Source organism: Rhea americana, unplaced genomic scaffold (assembly GCF_003343005.1).
Source record: "Rhea americana isolate MKP2758 unplaced genomic scaffold, rheAme1 scaffold_291, whole genome shotgun sequence".
Classification (NCBI taxonomy): Eukaryota; Metazoa; Chordata; class Aves; order Rheiformes; family Rheidae; genus Rhea; species Rhea americana.
The window spans coordinates 728,126-747,719 of NW_028186414.1; the positions used below are offsets into that span (position 1 = coordinate 728,126).

Sequence of the window (19,594 nt, forward strand, 5' to 3'; positions counted from 1 at the left end):
GAACTGTTTCTTATATTATATAGATAACACTGTTCTGATACTTAACTCAAATTTCAAAGCAAAATTATTTTTGATTCAGACAGCTAGGAAGCCAAGTTGATTGCAGAGAATGGGAACTATGCTATGATACCATATTGTTATTAAAAAAAAGCCACATATTTTTAAACAGTTTTATCTGTCTCTGGAATAGAATTCTGGTCAGGATCAGGGATATAGCACTGATTTGCTGCTTGACTGAGCTTAGTACTACGTAAATATTCTTCCAAAGTTAAATATTCTTCCAAAGTTAAATATTCTTCCAAAAAGTTAATTAAACCAAGTAAAATCAACACATGCTTATCCAATAACCATGACTTCAAGGTAATCAATTGCCTTCTCCTCCCCTCCCCAATAAATCCATGTGTCACCAAGAGGACTGGCAGGATTTCTGTATTGCTTTTTTTCTATTTACTAAAGCCTATTTATGCATTGTATTTTTCCTATATTGGATTCTACTTCATTGCCTAAGAAGCTTTCTTGCATTAAACTATGTTTCAGGTAAAAACAGTTATGCGAAACTATGACCTTATCCTACAAAAAACTGTAAACATTAAGAAGGTTTTCACTTTATCAAAAAAAATTCTTTCAATTCTGCTGTTGTCTTATCATCATTGATGCATTTTTAAATAGTATGTGAGAAAGATTAGAAGGCATAGTTTTGCACTTGCTACAGATAAAGACAAATATCATCTCTATAAGCATGGAAAAAAATATGAAAGTTATCAGTGGAGAGAGAGCAGGAAGAGAGGAAGGGGAAAAAAACCAAAACTGTACCTGCTTGAGAAATCTGTCAGATGCTTGGCTATGCTTAGCTAACACATTTGGCAGTGCAGGGTTTGCATATTCAAATTGAGGATTGTATGTGAAATCCGACTTGAAGAATTTCATCTTCTCTTTCTCCACATTGGAAGGCTTGATGGCAGTCAGTAAACAGAGCTTTCGGCCAGAGACATCTCCCTCTTTTCCATGGCTTTTTGACAACTGGGATTGTTTTGGCTTTGTTTGATTAAAATGCCTTTTAGTTCTACTTCTGGGTCGAGGAGGCAGTCCTATGCTGTTCCCTGCAACTGAAATGCTGTTTGTAAACTTCATGCTGCTAGACGCCGGGCTAGYGATAAAGATGGAAGGCTGTCGGTTTGTGCAATACCATCCGCTGCTGAACAAGGGCAGTGGGCCTTGGATTTTGCGATGCTCACTGCTTCGCAAGGTGGCAGAACACTTTGTGGCTTTTCTGTGTTTCTTATGGTGAGCAGATGACTGCTTTTGGGCCTGGTGTTTTTTTTCTTCTTTGCTCTGCAGCAGGACGTTGTAGCTACTGGTTCCTGTTGTGAAAGTGTCCTTAAGAATCCCAGTAGACAGGTGCTGGAGACTGTTTTCATTATTAATGTTCAGCTTATGTTCTTCTGGACTCAGGATTGATTTCTTAGAGAGCTCTTGCTTAGGCCAGTGAAGTTCTTCTGCATTAAAAAGGGAAAAGCCAAAAACAAATCTGTTGTTCTATACAGCAATATGAACCTTAAGATCCCTAAACAACAACATAAACAAAACACAAAACTTGACTAGATATAACTTGGCATGACTGCAGTTAACAGAGTCTTGACTTTTAGACATATGGAAGAATTTTGTGTGTGTGCGTGTCTGTCTGTCTGTCAGCTTTAACCACCTTAGCCTGGGCTTGTAAGATCCAACTACACAAGTATTCTATGTTTGCAGCTCCATGTGTAGATGCACAGCTTCTACAAGTGCACTCAGTTTGCAGCTAAGAACTAACATGTTTAAAATGAGATTCCTGTGCATGGCTTTATAAATGCACACCGTCACGTCACCATCTTAAACTTCTAGTTTCAAGCAAGACCTGATTGATCTTTATCATGTAAAGAAGGCCTCTGCATGGATAAAGGACAGCTTGAAAACTAGGGAACAACTGTAGAAATACATAGGCTGTACTGGGAGCGAAACTCCAGAGGGATCTGTGCTGGGATATATGCAGCCTGGTGTTGCCTCATCTGTAAAATCTGATTTGCAGAACGTGCTCTCAGGAAGGATGGCATCTAGAATGGCATAGCCACCGAACAATTTGCAACACTGTAGAAATAGTATGGTAAAGTTTAAAGGGCTTCCATGTTTTGCATTTATTACCTAATACAGAGAAAAAGTTCTATTTAAAAAAGGTGGAGGGAGAGAGATCAGTTAGTCACAAAGGCACCTCTAAAATCTTAAACCACACTGCTATTGCATTTATTCAAATTTCTATGGGAACAGCTGGTTTAAAGAAAATACTTCAGAAAAAATACTATAAACTAAACTGAATGCGAGAAGTAAAGCTTCCTTTAGTGAAGGAACTCTCCTCTCTTGCTCTGATCTGGGTCTATCCCTGGGGCAGACTTCTAGGGAGACAGGTCCCTGGTATAGAGTGGCTGCATGTGAAAGTCACTGAGGATTAAAATTGTATTCAACATTTGTGATGACTGGTAAGAGAACTGATATCTGTGCACTGGTCCTAACCTCCTCCTCCTCCCACTAACTAGTTGCTAGGTAAGCTGAAAGTAATGGCATAAATAAATCCTGCGACAGAGGAAAGCTTCCTACTTCCATGTCTAAAGTGAAGGAATTCACAGAACAGGAGATACGGCCAGAGATTGACTAAAAGGCCCCAAAGGGATTCTAGCTTCAGCCCACAGTTATATATAGCTCAGCTGTAATTACTTTACATGCAGTAATTATATCCTGAATGGAACATTAAAAAGAGTTCATTAAATGCCTCCAAGGAAAATAAATCAATTGTAGTTTAATTTCAGATTTTCACAGGAAAATTAGGTTTTGCTCCCCAAATAAGCACCATAACAAAGCATTTCATGCCTTCAAAACTGTCCATTCCATGTAAATTTGTGTTCTTCAAGTCTCCTGAAGGTAATGTTTAAACAGCAAAAAGACTGAGGTCCTGTTTCCATGAATGTATGACAAGAAATCCACTAGAAAGATAAAGGCATTAGCCTATTCTCCTCCACTAAAACATGCATGCCTGATATAAGATCTGTTTTGTTTCATAGTAAGTTTGAGCGCCTTCCTTCTACATTTGGCAGAGGAATGAACTCCTCAACTTTCCCGTTCAAATTCCAGCAGATCACTGTCATGAGGTGCATGACACCTTGCCTACCTGGCTTACCTTGCTTTAGCAGGTACTGCAGTGGTGAGAAACCACGACTCCCATCGCAAGGAAAACAGTATCAAACATGCAGTCAGGCTACTCTGTAGTGGGCGTTCAGCTATGCGTGCACTCATCTACAAACTGTTGCTACATAATGAAAGGCATTTTTTTGGAAAACCGTATAGGGCAACTGCTCTCACATCTTTCTTGGCAGGTATTAAGGACTGGTTTCAGGCCTGCACTAAATATGACAGTGCAAGAATCCTTCCCTTTAAGAAAGGTAAAGGATTCAGAATGGCAGTTATGATCTTTATGGAAACTCTGATTAGCAGTGTGAACTTCACTATTTTACAAAAAGAACTAGAAAAAATACCTGAGGCAATGTCAAAGCCATCTTGCAAAACAACAACGAGCTCTTAAAGTTGTTACTCTAGTATGTTTGTGGTGGTGATTAATATTGATTAAAAATAAATGATATTTTAATTATTCTGTGTTACAGACAACTATGTATCTCACCCTTGATCTTGGTATGTACCATATCTTGAAGGATGTATCTTGTCCAGCCACTTGTGGTTTCAGACATTCTTGATGTTGGAAGTTGCAACAAAAAAAAATACATGATCTGCCAGCTGCCTCCATGAGAGACAGGCAAAGATCACTGCGTAAGCAGGATTATATTTGTCTTAGGTTGTCAAACACAACTCTTGATGGCTCTAAAAGCCTCCAAGGAACTGTTCCCAGATCCATATAATGTTCTTAAGTGCCAATGTTTGGCTGCACAAATGGCAAGTTTGAGCCTCCTCGCTTGTACTAGTAGAAGTGCCACACCTCCATTTCATCAGTGACTCTCCTGCAGCGAGACCAGATGCAATGGACTAGTCTTTTTTGTCACCATGTTTGCAGAAGGTGGGAGACTTCAACTGCTGCTTCTAAGTGGCACAATATATGCCATTTGTGCCTCAAAATGTGTTTCACTTCTGCAAATATTAAGATCTGTATTATCTGTAGCAAATATTAAGATTTGTATTATCTGTAGCTATTTACAGGGTAAACACTGTTGTAACAAAATCTTTTGGGGACAAAAGACTCTACACTGCAGATCTTTTACAGATGGGTTGCTGGCTTAACTTGTGTGTGATTAGAACCATTAGATGGCAAGCATAAGATTTATAAAATACATAAACTGCCTTTACTAGATTACCTCTAACTTAGGTACAACAGACTTTTGAGCTGCTTAAAACAGGATGAAGTAGTGCTGTTCCTGACAGGTGTTCCCACACTTGTTCCATCCGACTGCTTATTCCTCCCTGGGTTTCCTCTTGCCCACACCTCTATGAGGGCACCAAATATTTGTGCAGCCACAGGTTCAGCTGTGAACCAGACTGAGAAATGGATCCAACCTGAAACTAACCCAGCCAGAGGCAGCAATCGGGGCAAGGACAGGGGCCAAGGGCAGGGACCACTTCTATTTCGAGTAGTTCCAGTTTAAACTGCTCGTAGAACTAGATGTAGCGTCTTCTTTCCCTTCTGCAGTCTTTTAACTCCCTCACACTGTTAATTTTACTAAAGTTGATGATGAGCTGTTACTCCCTTAGAATATTTAAAAAGTGACAGGTCTCCCTCTGAAGACATTTTCCTTTCTACTTCCTATCCTCTTGGTGAAGAAGCTACCTCCGTAGCTCCTTCCCCTCTTTTGATGATATCTGCTTTAACTCTGTTCCTTAACTTTTCCACGAATATAGTCAAATCACAAGCTATGGAGTCTTTACTAACCCTGCTTCATATTCACTCTTTCTTTCCCTCCACTTTGCTCACTCCAGCCATCACAGGATTAGATGAGACCAACAGACTTTTTCAGGCTATCTAATAAGGAACATCCCTTGCACGCTCTTCATCTTTTCCAACAGAAAATAGTTATTTTTAAATAATTTCCAATGCATTTGGAATTTCAATGTATTTACTCTTCCAGTTGCTAAAATGCAAACTGTGGGTCCTTTCCCGCATTCCCATGTGAATCTACCTTTAAGATCTGCGTCAATATTAGTAAGGGCTTAAATAACTAGAGGTGTTAAGCAATCACAATCTCTGTAAACTCCAGAGCTATTTAAATACCAGTTATTCAAAGTTAAACTGAAGAGGACCATAAGTGGTATATAGGCCTAAAGTGCTATATAAGGATGAATCCTCCATTACATATAATAGATCTGCATGAAGAAGTGACAAACTCAAGGCACCAAGCCTGAACAAATGACAAAGCTAATCTTGATCTTCATTTAAACATCCTTAGCTTTTTCTCCTGCAGAAAGAATGCTGAAAATGCAAATCAATCAACTGCTGGCTGGGTTAAGCTGCCCCCCCCCCTTTTTTTTTAATTTAGCATCTCCTACAGAGGAAATATTTGAGACAGAAACCAAAGCCCACTAAGCCATAAGCTTTGCATTCATTCAGAACCTAATTTTGAATTAACAAAATTAAGTTGTGAGTGAGAAGTCAACTCTTTTGCTTTGCACTGCTTAATTTCTAATTGCTAAAATGCCTCTCTTTTTTCAAAATAAGAGCCAAGGAATGGTTTTTGCTTAGGTATAGAATATGTGGATATATATGGCAGAAAGGTTTACTATAAATCACTTCAGATCCACTCACAGACTATAGAGCATTAACTGAACTAAAAGTATGTTGGCTTTTAGGCAACTCAGTTTACTAAACAGTATTAAAGCTTCCTGAGATTAATTAGTAAAGCTTGCTGATTGAAATCGAGTTTTAGTAGTCCTGATATAAAAAACATCATCCAACAGCCTATGTTTTGAAAACATACACTTGTGTTCTAAAAAATACCAATGTATCATATTGCTGTGCACTAGACAATCAGCCAACAGATTATCAGTCCACATTAGTTACACAAATTGACTAGCAGTAATTTCCAGCTTGTAAATCTATCATATAGGTTTTATTTTTCGCACCTCATCCACATGTGAAGGGAAAGAGTACACAGAGAAGTATAAGTCTAATTTTCCTGTCTTTATAGATTTCAGTCTTTACAGTAGAAAGCAACAGTCAAAGAACACTGGCCCCAGCCTTTAGCTGCATTTGAGAATCTCTCAAAAAATGTTTAATTTAGGCACAAAACCAGATTCTCTCCACTGATCTCACTTCCGAGCACTTGGAAGTCACAAAGCCGTAAGTCCGTCAACAACAAAAACTAGTCTAGTCTGTCCTAGAAGACTGCCCCCGCACGTTTACTTCCATTTATTTACATCTTGCTCTTCTCTGCAACAGCACAACAATACACACAGAGGTCCTGCAGATGCTGATAAATTATGACACTAAGTGATCTGCCAGACTTGGGAGCAGGAGGTGATGATGTAGAAATAATCAGGAAGAGGCAGAAGAGCTGCCTGTCCCCATTTTGACACCAATGGGGTATGAAGGAGAGAAACCTTCTCCTGTTCAGGGGAAATGTGGTCTCAGTGTCTTGGGCCAATGTAGAGCTCTACCCCTCTTTTGAGCAGCTGCATTTGGTTTCTGCTGTCCCTTGAGGTGGGTTAGCAGGGCAGACAGCCAGTAAAAAGCAACTCCCCTCCTGTCTGCCTAAAAGATCTCACACCAGAGCATGAGCAGCTCCAAGCCAAAATCTCATTGCTTTTAAGAAATCTGCTGGAGTTGACAATACTTAGCTTACTCCATACTGCAGATACAATTACATTGCTAGCTTTGGATCTTGTAGCACCACGAACTACCAAATCTTGTCAGAGGCTGTCAGTTAGAAAGCATACCTGTTAAATTTTGTATCAAGTTCAGGAACATACAGGTTTCTGTCTTTCAAAAACTGATGTACTGAGCTAATTTTATTATGTCAGTAATACGTTTAATAAGAGTCTAATGTTAGAATTTTCCACAAATTCTGGTGAATGTTGTGGAAAAATTTTCTTCTTCTAGGCCACTTGTGGGTAGGTGCTATCCAAGCAGCATCCTAAATTGCCACTTGTTCCATAGGTGGCGTAAGGTGAATAGATGATAGATCACAGAATCAGTAAGGCTGGAAGGGACCTCTGGAGATCATCTAGTCCAATCTCCCAAATGTGCATAGGTCTCTCTCTGCCCAGCTAGCCCTGCTCTAAAAATGTAGAGAGCTCTTATGGTTTCTGACCAGCTGTCACTCAGGTGATATGACCTTTTCTGCATAATCCTTTCCAAACTGCAGATACAATTCCTGCAGCACTTAGCAAGGATTTATTGGAGAATTTCCTCCTACCACAGGAATATAATGATCTGAGCCACTGCTTTTGTTTTTCAATTTAGTGTTATCATTTTAGAATATACTTTTTAAAAAATTCAAAATCAGAAAATAATACTTCCAATAGCATGATTTGGATTTTCAAATCTGCAGAAATGCAAATAATTTAACGTGACCTGTCCTCAAGTAAGAAGAAAATAATGAAGTCTGAAACTGAAAGATGAGAAAAAAACAAAAGGACATGTCAAAATTCAAAATTATCACAGAACATATTACAACTACTATCACATCTTTTTTTATGTTACAAAGAAATTTATCTACAATATTCAGGTAATATGAATGGACTAACAAGTATGTGTGGATGTTCACTAGCTCCAGCCTGTACAATTTGTGGGTGCAGAGGGCCACAGAAATAACATTTTGCAACAAACCTGGCTAGAGAGAGGGTTGTGTGCGAATTGTCTGTTTGTGGAGTAACAGAAGCTGACTAGCTGATATCATAGATTACCTTACCATTATAAACACTTCCAATGTTTGCAAACACTCAGGAGTTTTGAATAGAAAGCGCCAGGCAACCTGAACTGCACAGTACTGGCAGCTCTGTCTACAATGACYGAAATGGTTTAGTTGTGGAATTAGCCACTGAGCTCCTATAAAAACACTAGCACACAGCTATTTCCTATTTTTCACTGTATGAATATTTATTAAACAGAGCCCTGTCATACTGGAAACTCTGAAATGCAACTTAAATTTATTTTCGAAAAGGTCTACCTCTTTGTTTTCTTCCTGTAATAAAACACCTGTCACTCAACTTTAATTTGGAGCTCCAAAACCATGGGCAAGCTTCAAATATGGGAAAACTTGTCTGATTCCCAAGCTGCCGTTGTTGGTATACAACATCTTTCCTTTTAATAAATCTTGACCCCTGGGGATTGCAGTTCCTGCTGTGCATCCCCGGGAAGGCTTCACCTGGTTCCGTGAACTTTATTTCTGCTCCCTTTAGCACAAAGCAGAACTGACCCCGGTAACATCCACACGCACGCATGGGAGAGCATATAAATTACCCAGGAAGGGAGTGTCTGTAAGAAGTCTTAATAAGGACTGTGGGGGGGTTCACCGAGCCATCTCCTTCGGGTCTCTTCTGGGCAGATTTCTCCGCGACAGCCCCACGCTGGGGCTGCTCAAGGCACCATGTGTCCAATGACTGTTTCAAGCACGGAAAGCAGCTGGGCGGCGGCGGGGGGACACACGCAGCCTTCCAGCGGGAATTCTCCGTGCTGGGTGCACGGATTCTCGCATGCAGCGTACGGRCAGGACACGCAGAAGTTGCCGGTATCACGCCAAAGGACTCTGCGTTGCGGTTACGTGCAGCAGGCAGAGCAAGGCGCTACACCCAGGACCGGCCGAGCCGCGCAGCCCTCCCCGACGAGCCGGCAGCCCGGCGGCTCCGCGGGCCCCGGGGCGGGCGGCGGCGGCGGGGCCGCCAGCGGGCCGTACTCACCGGTGACACAGATGGMCTCCAGCATCGCGGCGGGGAAGGAGCGAGCGGCGCCGGGCACGGCGGCAGCGCGCAGCCTCGTCGCCGCCAGCCCGGCCGGCCCCGCCGGCGGCGGAGAGAAACGGCGCCCGCCCTGCCCTGCGGACTACACGTCCCAGCGTGCCCCGCGCCGCCGGGGCCCGCGCGCCGCCGCGGCGGCCGCGCCGAGTTGCATGCCGGGAGTTGTAGTGTAGGGTGGAGGCGCGCACCACCAGCATCAGTTACCGCATYGGGAATAATTAATAATAATTATGGCTATAAACCGGGCCTGTGGAGGGGGGAGGAGCGTGCGGCGCCCCTAGGCACAGGGTACGTGCCATTCTCGGAGACCAAGCCCCGGAGCAGAGCTGCTGCTTGCTAAAAACGACAGGAGGGTTGCGTCAGAGCAACCATTTGGGGCAATAACTTAGTAATCAGGAGGGTTATTGCAAACTGGGAATTAGTGCATAGAACTGAAAGCAGAAGATAGACTTTGCTTTGCATCCTTCATTTGCTTTTCTTGCTGTGACAGCTTTCCCTCWCTGAAATGTAATCTGCACACAAATACCTATTAAATGTCAAACAGCAGTAAGCCAGTCTAGTTCAGTACTTCCAGTTGTGTAACCAAAYAATGTAGATGTAGTCTAGGAAGACTTTGTTACTTTCATGCAAACTTAAGGGCGCTGCTGAAGTTAGACTGTACTGGAAAACATTTTAGTGGGTGAAGGCATTTTCTAAGTGGTCAATACTTAACTGAAAAAGCAACTTAACTGCAAGCAACCTAACAGCATAGTAATATTGAACATGCATTATTTGAATGAACTGATCTGCCAAGGAGAGGATAGCTGGGAGGTTGTGTTTTGCTTTGGTTGAACAGCTTAAAYGCCTGCAATTTTCCCCTCCCATCAATAAATTCATACCTGCAATACAGTGCACACGTAGATTCCCTCCAAAACATCAAGGTCGTATCATCCTAAAAGGCCATGAGATCTGACTGTATCCTCATGTCTCAAGAGACTGCAAGTCCATAGATGATACCTCTTCAGTAGTTTGGAGAACCCCTTCAGAGTAGTTCCTACATCCTACTTAAAAAGTGTTTTACTGAACATCATGAATCCTTCTTACAGCTATCTGCAAATATGCAGTTGCACCAAAGATCAGCTGGGCTTGCCTTAYGGAATGCTGATCACCTACTCCTATCTTCTTTCATATCACTCCTCATAAGCCATAGTTAAAAAAGAAAAAAAAACACTTTAAAGCACATATTTCAATTGTACCTACTACTGCCTCACACACGGTCAAGGACAGCGACTCTTAAGACCCGCTGAGAAGACTGAGATGGTGTTCTTCTCAGTCTACTAATGCAAGAGCTAATACTGAAACACGATTATGCCTAGCTGACAAACTGGATGTCCTTTATAACTTGAATTCTTTGAGAAGCAGAAAAGATAAAAGCTCTGTCAACATATCTAAGTTTAACCTAAAAAACCCTCTGAAGTACTTTGCTAACACTGTAGTATTTGGAACCTGCAGGCTTGTTTCCAAATCTCAAGTTGCAAGAACTGAATAAATGGTTCTTAAACAGAGATAGACAGAGCTATCACTGACAGGTTCATGTTTGCTCATGTTAGTTGGTAATTACAGAAAAAAAAAAGTGGATCAGTTCAAGCAGTGTGAATAATCAGCGAAGCAGCTGAAGAAACGATAGGTGGTTGATACAAACTGAAGTCAATATGCCATTTTAGCATAACTACTCAGTAGTTTTTGCTGCGTAGACCCTAAATTCTCATCTGAGAGATGGGATTTTATTCATGCTTGGAACCCATAGCAACGAAGTTGATAGCGCCAGCTTTTGAAAAACACRTGCAGTTGAATATCATCTATACACTTCTATCTCCTCCCCTCAGTCCCTCCAGAGGATGCCTTCTCCATGTTTTCTGTCCCTTATCCACTTTTCCCTGGTGTCTGAGAGTCTTCTTCCACTGCATTCAATCACCCCTGAATCCATTGTTTTTTCCTCCCCACTGTTTCTTTCCCYGCTAGCCCTCCTCCTTCCCAGAAAGGCTTGAAGGTTTTGCGAGGGCTGTGCTAGCACCTGGCCCTAGCAGGAGGATGACAAAAACAGGAGCAGAAGGCACAAAGGAGGAATGCTAAAAGGCCAGCTGCCCCTGTTTTCTGCCTTGGCTCAGAATGAGCTTTGTCATGTTTGCTGATTAAAAGTACAGTGTAGATAAGCTCAGTAAAGAAAAAGTCCTATTGAATATGGAAAGAATGATAYATGGATGTTTATTGTCCTTCTAACTGTTCTGACCTCAAAGGTACTTTAGTTTGAAAGACTCTCCAATTGGGCAGCAGGAAAGAGATTAGCCACTCTGTCATTAAAAAAATCCTGGAAGTTGGCAGTGCAGCTGGCATGGATAGTATCCTAACAAGGTGAGAGAACAAGGAGACTAAAATCAGCAAGGTTTAGCCAACAGCCACAGTCTGGAGTACATCTTAAATAATATAATAACACCATGCAAATAAAATCTGTGTCTTGATATCACTTGTTCATTGTTAGGAGACAGAATTAAAGCTGACAGRTGCACCTGCTATTTTAAAGCTCAACTTTAAGATAGTATTGCTTCCAGAGATCATTTTGCATTTATCTGGTCAAAAATACTGTAATTATTTGCATGTTGAAAAATATATCTGTATAAGCATCAGTAAGCTCTGCAGCATGCAGAGTCCAGAAGACCAGTGATACATTCTATTGATCTCTTGATCTGACTCAAGCTAATACTGCAAAATTCAAATACACACACACACATACATACACATTTGGATTTTGTGTGTGTGTGTGTGTGCGTGCGTGCATCCTTGGTTTAATGTCTATTTTATTTTTTGCTCTCTCATAGTCACACTGATGTCTYGCCTTTCTTCCACCTCTCTGTGCTGAGAAACAAGAATCACCACGGAACTAGGTAAGCTGAGAACAAGAGTATTTAAAATAAGCACTTCACATAACTTGGCATGACTTCAGAGCCAGCAGAGTGACAAGGTTATCCTACCCTCTCTGATTTGATGACTATTAGCTGGCTGAATACTTTCTGACCAAACAATTTCAYTGACCAAGTGACTCCAGCTGACTTTCCTTCCAGCCATATTTTTTTTTCTAGAAATGTCTCCTGAAGTGCCTGTAACGTTGCCATCTCGTCCCAGCTGGATACTTATCTTCTAGTACCTAGCAAAGGCAGTACATGTTTTTAGGGGGCTGCTTACTCATATAAACAGTCTTATTCAAAGAGGTTGCTATTTTAAGATGCCTTGAAAGTGTACAACTTGATGTAGCTCCAGTGTTCAGATTGATTTACATGCTGAATTTGCTCCTGCTTGATGTCAGGGAGGCTGAATACCATAAGCTCAGCCTGACAGTTGGTAACAAAAYGGCAGCAAACCTCTCTATAAAGTTCACAGAACTGAAGGCAAAATAAAATTCTTATGATGTGGTCTATGTACAAAGGTAGCTCACTGTTGTCCTTCATCGTGGAAGAAAAGTCAGAAATGTGTATTGCATACAACCCTTTCAAAGGAAATTAGCTCTATCTGTGGAGAATGTGGATTTCTAGAAGTTCTGAAGTTTTCTGAAAAAAYGTGTGACTGTTTTTACACTCACAAATGTACTTATGCCTATTAAGAAGAAAAGAGACAAAGAACTGGGTGGAAGTTGTATAAATATATATTACAGTCAAGCTGGTACCTGCTTACAGTACAGACTGGTGGACCGATATGCCATTCTTGAACTTCTTGCTTGAAAGCTTCCTTTAACTATCTGCTTTMGCAGCAATGCCTTGTCACTTGCAGGAGTCACCCGGACCTTACTGTGGCAACATCAGGAGCAGGTCGGGCAGCCTGGGGGGCTTGAGCTCACTCCTCCCCACGAAAGCATACCATCAACATAGACACAGACCCTGTACTGACCTCTGCAATTTGCCCCCAAACTATGAGAATTCTTAAAATCATGTTTATGCTTTGAATGTTGGCCTTTTAATCACTGCTAGTGCAYCTTCAATGGTGCTGTGAGAATTCCAGCTGAAAAGCAAATGTTTACATAAAAATGCAGCTTCCTTTTTCCATCTCTCTTTGTTTTATGAGATCCCTAGATACTGTTTATCATGGTGTCACTGCAGCCAAGCAGTGGGAGTGCCAAGGTCTCCAAAGGGGTGAGGAGGGCAGGGCACATACCAYCCTACCTCTTGCTGATCCCTCTGGGTCCCCTGAGTTCAAGAGAGATTTTTGGACTAGATGTACAAGAAGATGAGCTCTCTGTACCAACCCACTTGTAAATCATTGTCCGGGAGCAGCAAGGGCAGGCTGTTCCGGGCAGCCCCACAGCACCCAAGGGCAATCCTCCGAAATACTACACCCAGACATTCAGTAACATTGCATTTGCACTACATATGGATCACTGCTTTATGTATTCCTCCACGAGATGCTCCTCTCCCTTTCATTGACAAGGAGCTGTGATCTCATTTTAATATCCCTTCAGTTAGTCTATTTTCCATGTCACAATAGCTTTTCCAAGTAAAAGTAGACTAAAATATCTGGSATATTTACTCATGTCTAACACTGGCTTATTGTAATGATATGTGTAGTACCTACTGATGCTGAGACGGCTGTATTACCAGTGTCCATCACGGCTGAGTCTGTAGAAAATATTCTCACCATTATATTTAGATTGTGTTTGTTCAAATGASAGTAGAATTTGTCCCTCTAGCAAAAGCTTCCTCTTAATTCAGATGTGCTTTTATTTTCTTTCCAAACAGAGAAAACAGTTTTCCAAAGCAAAAAAGAATGCATCCTACAATTTTGTCTAAGTAGCACCCTCTACTGTAAAGATCCTATTACTGCATGGAAGATTCAGTATGTCTCTGTAGGGATTTTTTTCAAAGGAAGGATGTGGAAAAGAAACAGTCATGAGCTTATCTAAGACYCAGTATATATCTGTAAGTTTTTCCCTGTTTAGAAAAGTATATAGGCTATATTTAACTGGGATTACTTACTTAAGTTTTAACAACTTTAAGGTAATTTTGTGCTTACCATTCCTGAGCTTACACATTTTTTATGATATATTTTCTTTGTATAGTATAGTTTCTTGTATTTATTTAAAATAGGAAAATAAGACGTTAGCAAGGACAGGTCAGAAAACCACTGCCTGTTAGACTTACAGCATACTAAGCCTGCAAAAAAAAGCAAAGCCACTAGAGTTGAAAGAGCATTACTTTTTGAAAAATGGCTTTTCTACAGGAATCTCCTAATTTTTCCATCTTTTCTGAAAACTCTTTCAAGAATATAAAATGGGATACCATTTTGGTTGGTGAGACTGCTGATGTGATTATGTGATTACTGAATTTGCATTTTGCTACAGAGTTGCAAGCAAGTCATTGGATACTGTAAATTAATGTAATGGTCTAAATTAACATAATGGCACTCAAATATGCTCATGCCTGTTGCTCTATTTTAGAATTTTTATGTCAGCAAATGATACAGCTGTGCAGTATGGATAAAGAAAGAAAAGAGGCTATTTTATAACCGAGACACAAAAGAAGGAAATCTTGGTAATTCTCCCTCTACTGTGTAAATCATGACCCAAATGAAAGGTCCTGAGAAACTTTCAGTGACTTAGTGATACAAATACAATATTATACTAAAGAAATTGTGAACAGAATAAATCTTTTTCAGAATACAAGACAGGCAAAGGTTTTTTAATTCCCACAGTGCTGTAMAAATACAGCCTTCAACTGCGCAGAGTTTTTTCCTGAAACTCAGTCCACTTGACAAGTGTCTCTGTTGCTAATGAAATATGAGAGTTTGGTGTCATTCCCTATTTCACTAATTTCTCCATTTTAGTATATTTTCTCTTGTTTTTTTCATTTCTTGCTGTTCTGTCTTTATCTTTCCTTGTCACTTGCCATTCTCCACCCTATCTTCTCCTTTTATTTCTTTCTTCCGCAATCCTTTTGCTTTGGTGATTTTTGGTGATTGCTGCACCATCAGCTTCTGTGTGACTTCTCAGTCACTCTTAGTATGAGATGGTGCATTTAATCTCTTACAAACTGTAAGAGTAATCCATCAATGTCCTCATGTGGCAATATAGTGTAGAATATAAATGACTACATACTTTTCCAGTCTTTAAAATGAATGACATCTTCAGTGAGCGTCTTCTTSAGTATCTTCCACGTTTTGCGAAATGAGAGGATAAATAAACCACACAGTGTAAAATTCATTCTGTGCTTTTTGAAAATGTAGTATATTTTCCCCTARCAAATGTCTAGTTTAAGGGATTCGTCCTTCAACTATGTCTACCAGACCAGATTAATAAATAAAGCCTTCTGGTGTTACAAACCACAGTCCCAGCTGAAAGTTACACTGTAATGGTTATGGGGCCTCACATTCTTTTAGTCTGGTTGATTATGAATTTCCTACTAAGGCTGTTAGAAGACAGACACAGGCTCTGAGCATTGCTGGTTTAAATCCACATCAAACATGCAGCTGCACTGGGCTACTTACTCACCAGACCTGCCTCACTGCTGTCATAAATAAATTCCTTTACTGGATATAAGTCAGCCTGAGTTGCCTCTGTGATTATCACAGGAGCTGACAAAAAGTGTATAATCTCTTTTGCGTTGTCATAGAGAATAGATCTATGTGCTGGATATCAAAATTTTGTGATTAAGTATCCTTCCAATAGAAAATACAGATTAAGGCAAACTGATGTGTTCTGCCATACTGTGGACCTACCCTTCTATTTGTTGTTTGATGAAATCGCTCTCTCCTTTTCCGTAGCCAAGTCTCTGGCATATTCATGGGGAGATCAGAGGGCAAAATTTGTTCTTCCTTTCAGAATTACTAAGGAGAGGAAGCCTATTACATACTTACTGATCTTCTGTATTGCAGGATCCCCTTGTATGGGGATCCTGGTGTGGTGGCTGTGGAAAGGGGACTCTCTTACAACTTGGCTCCCACCTAGTTTTATTCAGAGGACTAAAGAGAGAAACATTAGGATATAGGCCTGCTCATGTATGTCCTACAGGCTGCATTGAGGGGGAGAAGATGGCAGGCTGGGGGGAGAGGCATGACCATGCTGGTGGACCCATCCTGAGTAAATTCTGCAAGAGCTTTCTTCTTGTCTCTTTCCCAAGGTTAAACAGCCTGCCTGAAGTCACTGTGAAGACTTATTGCTAAGGAAATTATAATCCAGAAATAATGATGCCCTGTACTGTCTATTRTTTGATTCTCCTCTATCTGGCACCTTATGCAATCATATGTACCAGTGTAAAATGAGTATCAGAATCATGAGAACTTTTCAACTATTTAGCACATTAGCAGAGTACAAGGTGCAGAACAGAAATAGTTCACCAACTCTTGACAGGTTTAACTGACAGGAATTTTATTTGATAGTGCCACCAGGGTCTAAGTAACTCCCAGTAACATGGCTACACTACTGTTAGTCAAAGAGTGAATTTTCTGTTTTTAAAAAAGCCTTTTCTAGGCAAATTGAAACTCCAAGGAACAGTACAATGTACTGTATTATAATGCACTGTATTATAATGCAATAGATTAAAATCTGCTTGCAAGAGCAAGGAAGGTGAGCATCAGCTTTCACTTTGAATTATTAGCTGTGAATAAAAGGAAATGACTTTTACAACTTGGAAGCTAGTATTTTTTTCTAGATGACATGATTACCCAGATTTTTCTATGAAGCAAAGGAGACATCTTGCTCATCTTTCCTGTGGAATTAGAATCATGAACTCCATTTCTTAGCRGAAAGTAAATTTTGAAAAATATCCTCTGAGGATTACAGAGTGCTATGTAATGAACCACACTAGGATCAGCATTTTTGTCTTCAATATTTTACATCTATGACTATATTGCTATTGTAAGGAAGCCAGAACTACAAAACCTTTGGCCAATGCTCTCCCTGCTGTTTAAAAAATTTTTCCATTCATATTAGGCTTCTAGTACAAACTTCTGTAACCCTCTGAAAATGAAAGAACATCCCTGAAAAGTCAGTAGGCTTAAAAWTTTTTTGAAGGAGAAATTGAGAAAGTAAAATGTTTTTATTCCATGTTAAAAGACAAATGACTGGCTTCTGTACCCATGCTCTCTACTCCCATGAGAACTGCAAGTCTCCAGGTGCTTTACATTGTGTTATTTACTGCTACATAAGAAATTATTTTGCATTAGCTTTCCCCTGGCAGGGAGGAATCTTGTGGGGGAAGGAGTGAATGAAGGCACTGATTCATAATTTCTGAATGCAAAGCTGGCATAAAATATTGAGCTGTTTAGCAAGCAGAGTTGGCCCATTGTTCTGCTGGTTTCAGCATGGCATTTCTTTCTCTTTCATTATGCCTTCAGATTGTGAAATATTAGTTGTTTTTTTCCAGAATCTGTAAAGCTTTATACAAATTTATTAAGAAAAAAATCAACCCTTCCTGGAAATGTCATTGCTATGGGCCTTTCACCCCACCACTATGCAGGGAGGGGATCTTGTAGCATTCGAGAAGACAACAGCCCTTTTTTGGCTCTTTGGAGTGATATAGAGATTTTATATTTACTGTTTATTACTTTTTTGGAAAGCATATATTAATCCCTTGAGAAATTGAGAAAATAAATATTCCTGTTTATTTCTAGCAGAGATCCACTGAGTGTGGATCAAAATGATTGATTATTTGCTCTGGAGAGAGAAAAAGGAAAGGAAATTTGTCACATAGCATGTTGCATTGACCTTGAAAGCAATTATACACTTCCATTGACCAATTATACACTTCCAGGAATGTTAATTTCATCTTCAGAATAAGCACAGAAATAATAAGTTACAGAAGTAAATTTTACAGGAAATTTGTATTACAGAATAAAGCGTGATTGTTTCCTTCTGTTATATAGCAGATTTGATTATGTACACTAACAGTGCAGCTAAGGCTATTGTTAGTGGGCAAATAGAGTCCCTAGGCAGAGCATCAAGCACTGAGACATATCCATTTGAAAGATAACAGTGCTGGATGGAGCCATGTTTGGAAAAGCAGCGATGGTATCTGGAACTGCACCGTGCAAATCTTACACATCTGCAYGTAAAGCAGAAAGCATGTTTAAACTGAAGCAATTCTGTTATGTTGGAAAGGCTCGAAGTGTGCACAACTTTTGTTCCTTTGAGGTGACAGGAGAGAGGAAAGACTTAATAGTAGTTCTCTGTCTTAGTTTTCTATAAGTGACTTTGAAGTTTATACTGGTTATTTTGTCTGCTGGTGTTTGCCTGCATGGATTCTGTACTGCTCCATTAAAGGAAAGTTTTTATTGTATCAGGAAGAAGATAAAGCCTGTCCTTCCTTGTAACTCACAGTATGTTCATGGGGCTTGAGTGATGAGTCTCACCTGGGAAACCCCAACATGTAGCCTGTCTTGCGAGCAAGTTCAGACCCTGGATCTGTGATGGCTCCAACTCACATTTATCCAAGAACAGCAAAAGGACTGTCTGATCTTGAGGATTTGTTCAGAAAAGGACTGTTTGATAATGGGTTTTCAGACTCTGCTGCATTTTACGTCATACTTGGCAAATAAGGCATTGGGGAGATTTTCTATTGAGAGATGATTAGAAGAATGTGGTTTGTCTAGCYGAGCTAGAACCAAAGCTGGAAGAAGTGATTGCTACTTACAAATAGTGCAGGAGACAAGAAGCACAACACTGGGGAAGAAGGGTATTCAYGGACGGTAATGAACAGTATTTGAGTATGAGGAAAAAGGTATAAAATATGGAAGTATGTATGAGTAGGCTGGAAATTTGAAGGTTTTTAGCCACTGGAGTGGTCAAGTCTACARCAGCTTTCCAGGGGGAACAGCAGGGACAAAAGCTGAGCTGCCTGTGAGATGGCATTCAACAGATTTATGGACACGAGTGTGTGATGCGGTGCCCAGCATGGCAAGTGCTGGGTCTGAGCACCCAGTGGGTCTCTGTCCRTTCAGTGTTCCTAACACTTGCCTATCAATACAGGTACTACCCTGGCTTCACTTTTAGTGAGACCAAGCAGGAAGGAGAAAGACATGAGAGAAAGAAGCTGTGACYGGGAAGGGGAAGAAAGGTGTCAAATTCCAGAAAAACAAAGTTTCTGTAAATCCCTTTTAATACTTTCTGGCTGGTGGGACTGTCTGAGGGCTCTGAAAGCTGGGCGGAGAGTCTCAACTAATGAATCACGAACGGCCCCAACGGCTGGTGGAGGGACGTGGCAGAAGCACAGCCTGTGCCACGGGGAGGGGAGGGAATACAGCAGCTACTCGGGAGTAAAAACAAACACTCCACATATTTTCATGTATTTTTGCTCCTGGCGGGGGGGAGGAGACAGGGCTGAGGCGGTGGGARATACCCCTTAGGTGTGATGAGGGGGGAGCGGTGGGTGACAGGGCTACGGGCGGGCCCGCGCAGGCCTCACACGGGGAGCGCGCGCGCGGGGGGCGCAGCGGGCACCCGCGCGGRCCGCGCCCGAGCACATCCTACCCGCCCCGCTCCGCAGGCCCGCGAAGGGTGCGGGAGAACAGGGCCGGCTGCTCTCTCATTGGCTAGTGCGCCCGCCGGTCASCGCTCTCCGCCCCGCCCCTGCCGCCTTGCGCACGCGCAGCAGAGGCG

At 41.2% G+C, this 19,594-nt stretch overlaps 1 protein-coding gene across 1 annotated transcript in view; it reads right to left on the bottom strand.

The window, feature by feature from the left end:
* The window catches only part of MATCAP2 (microtubule associated tyrosine carboxypeptidase 2), a 28,565-nt gene extending 19,501 nt beyond the window's left edge, over positions 1–9,064 (bottom strand). Inside the window, exons 1-2 of the mRNA XM_085309140.1 lie at positions 8,923–9,064; positions 814–1,496 (exon numbers count right to left, since the gene is read on the bottom strand). Coding sequence (XP_085165266.1) covers positions 814–1,496; positions 8,923–8,947 — 708 coding nt within the window. The 5' untranslated portion in view covers positions 8,948–9,064. The remainder of the gene's footprint in view (positions 1–813; positions 1,497–8,922) is intronic.
* Between the last annotated feature and the right edge of the window lie 10,530 nt (positions 9,065–19,594).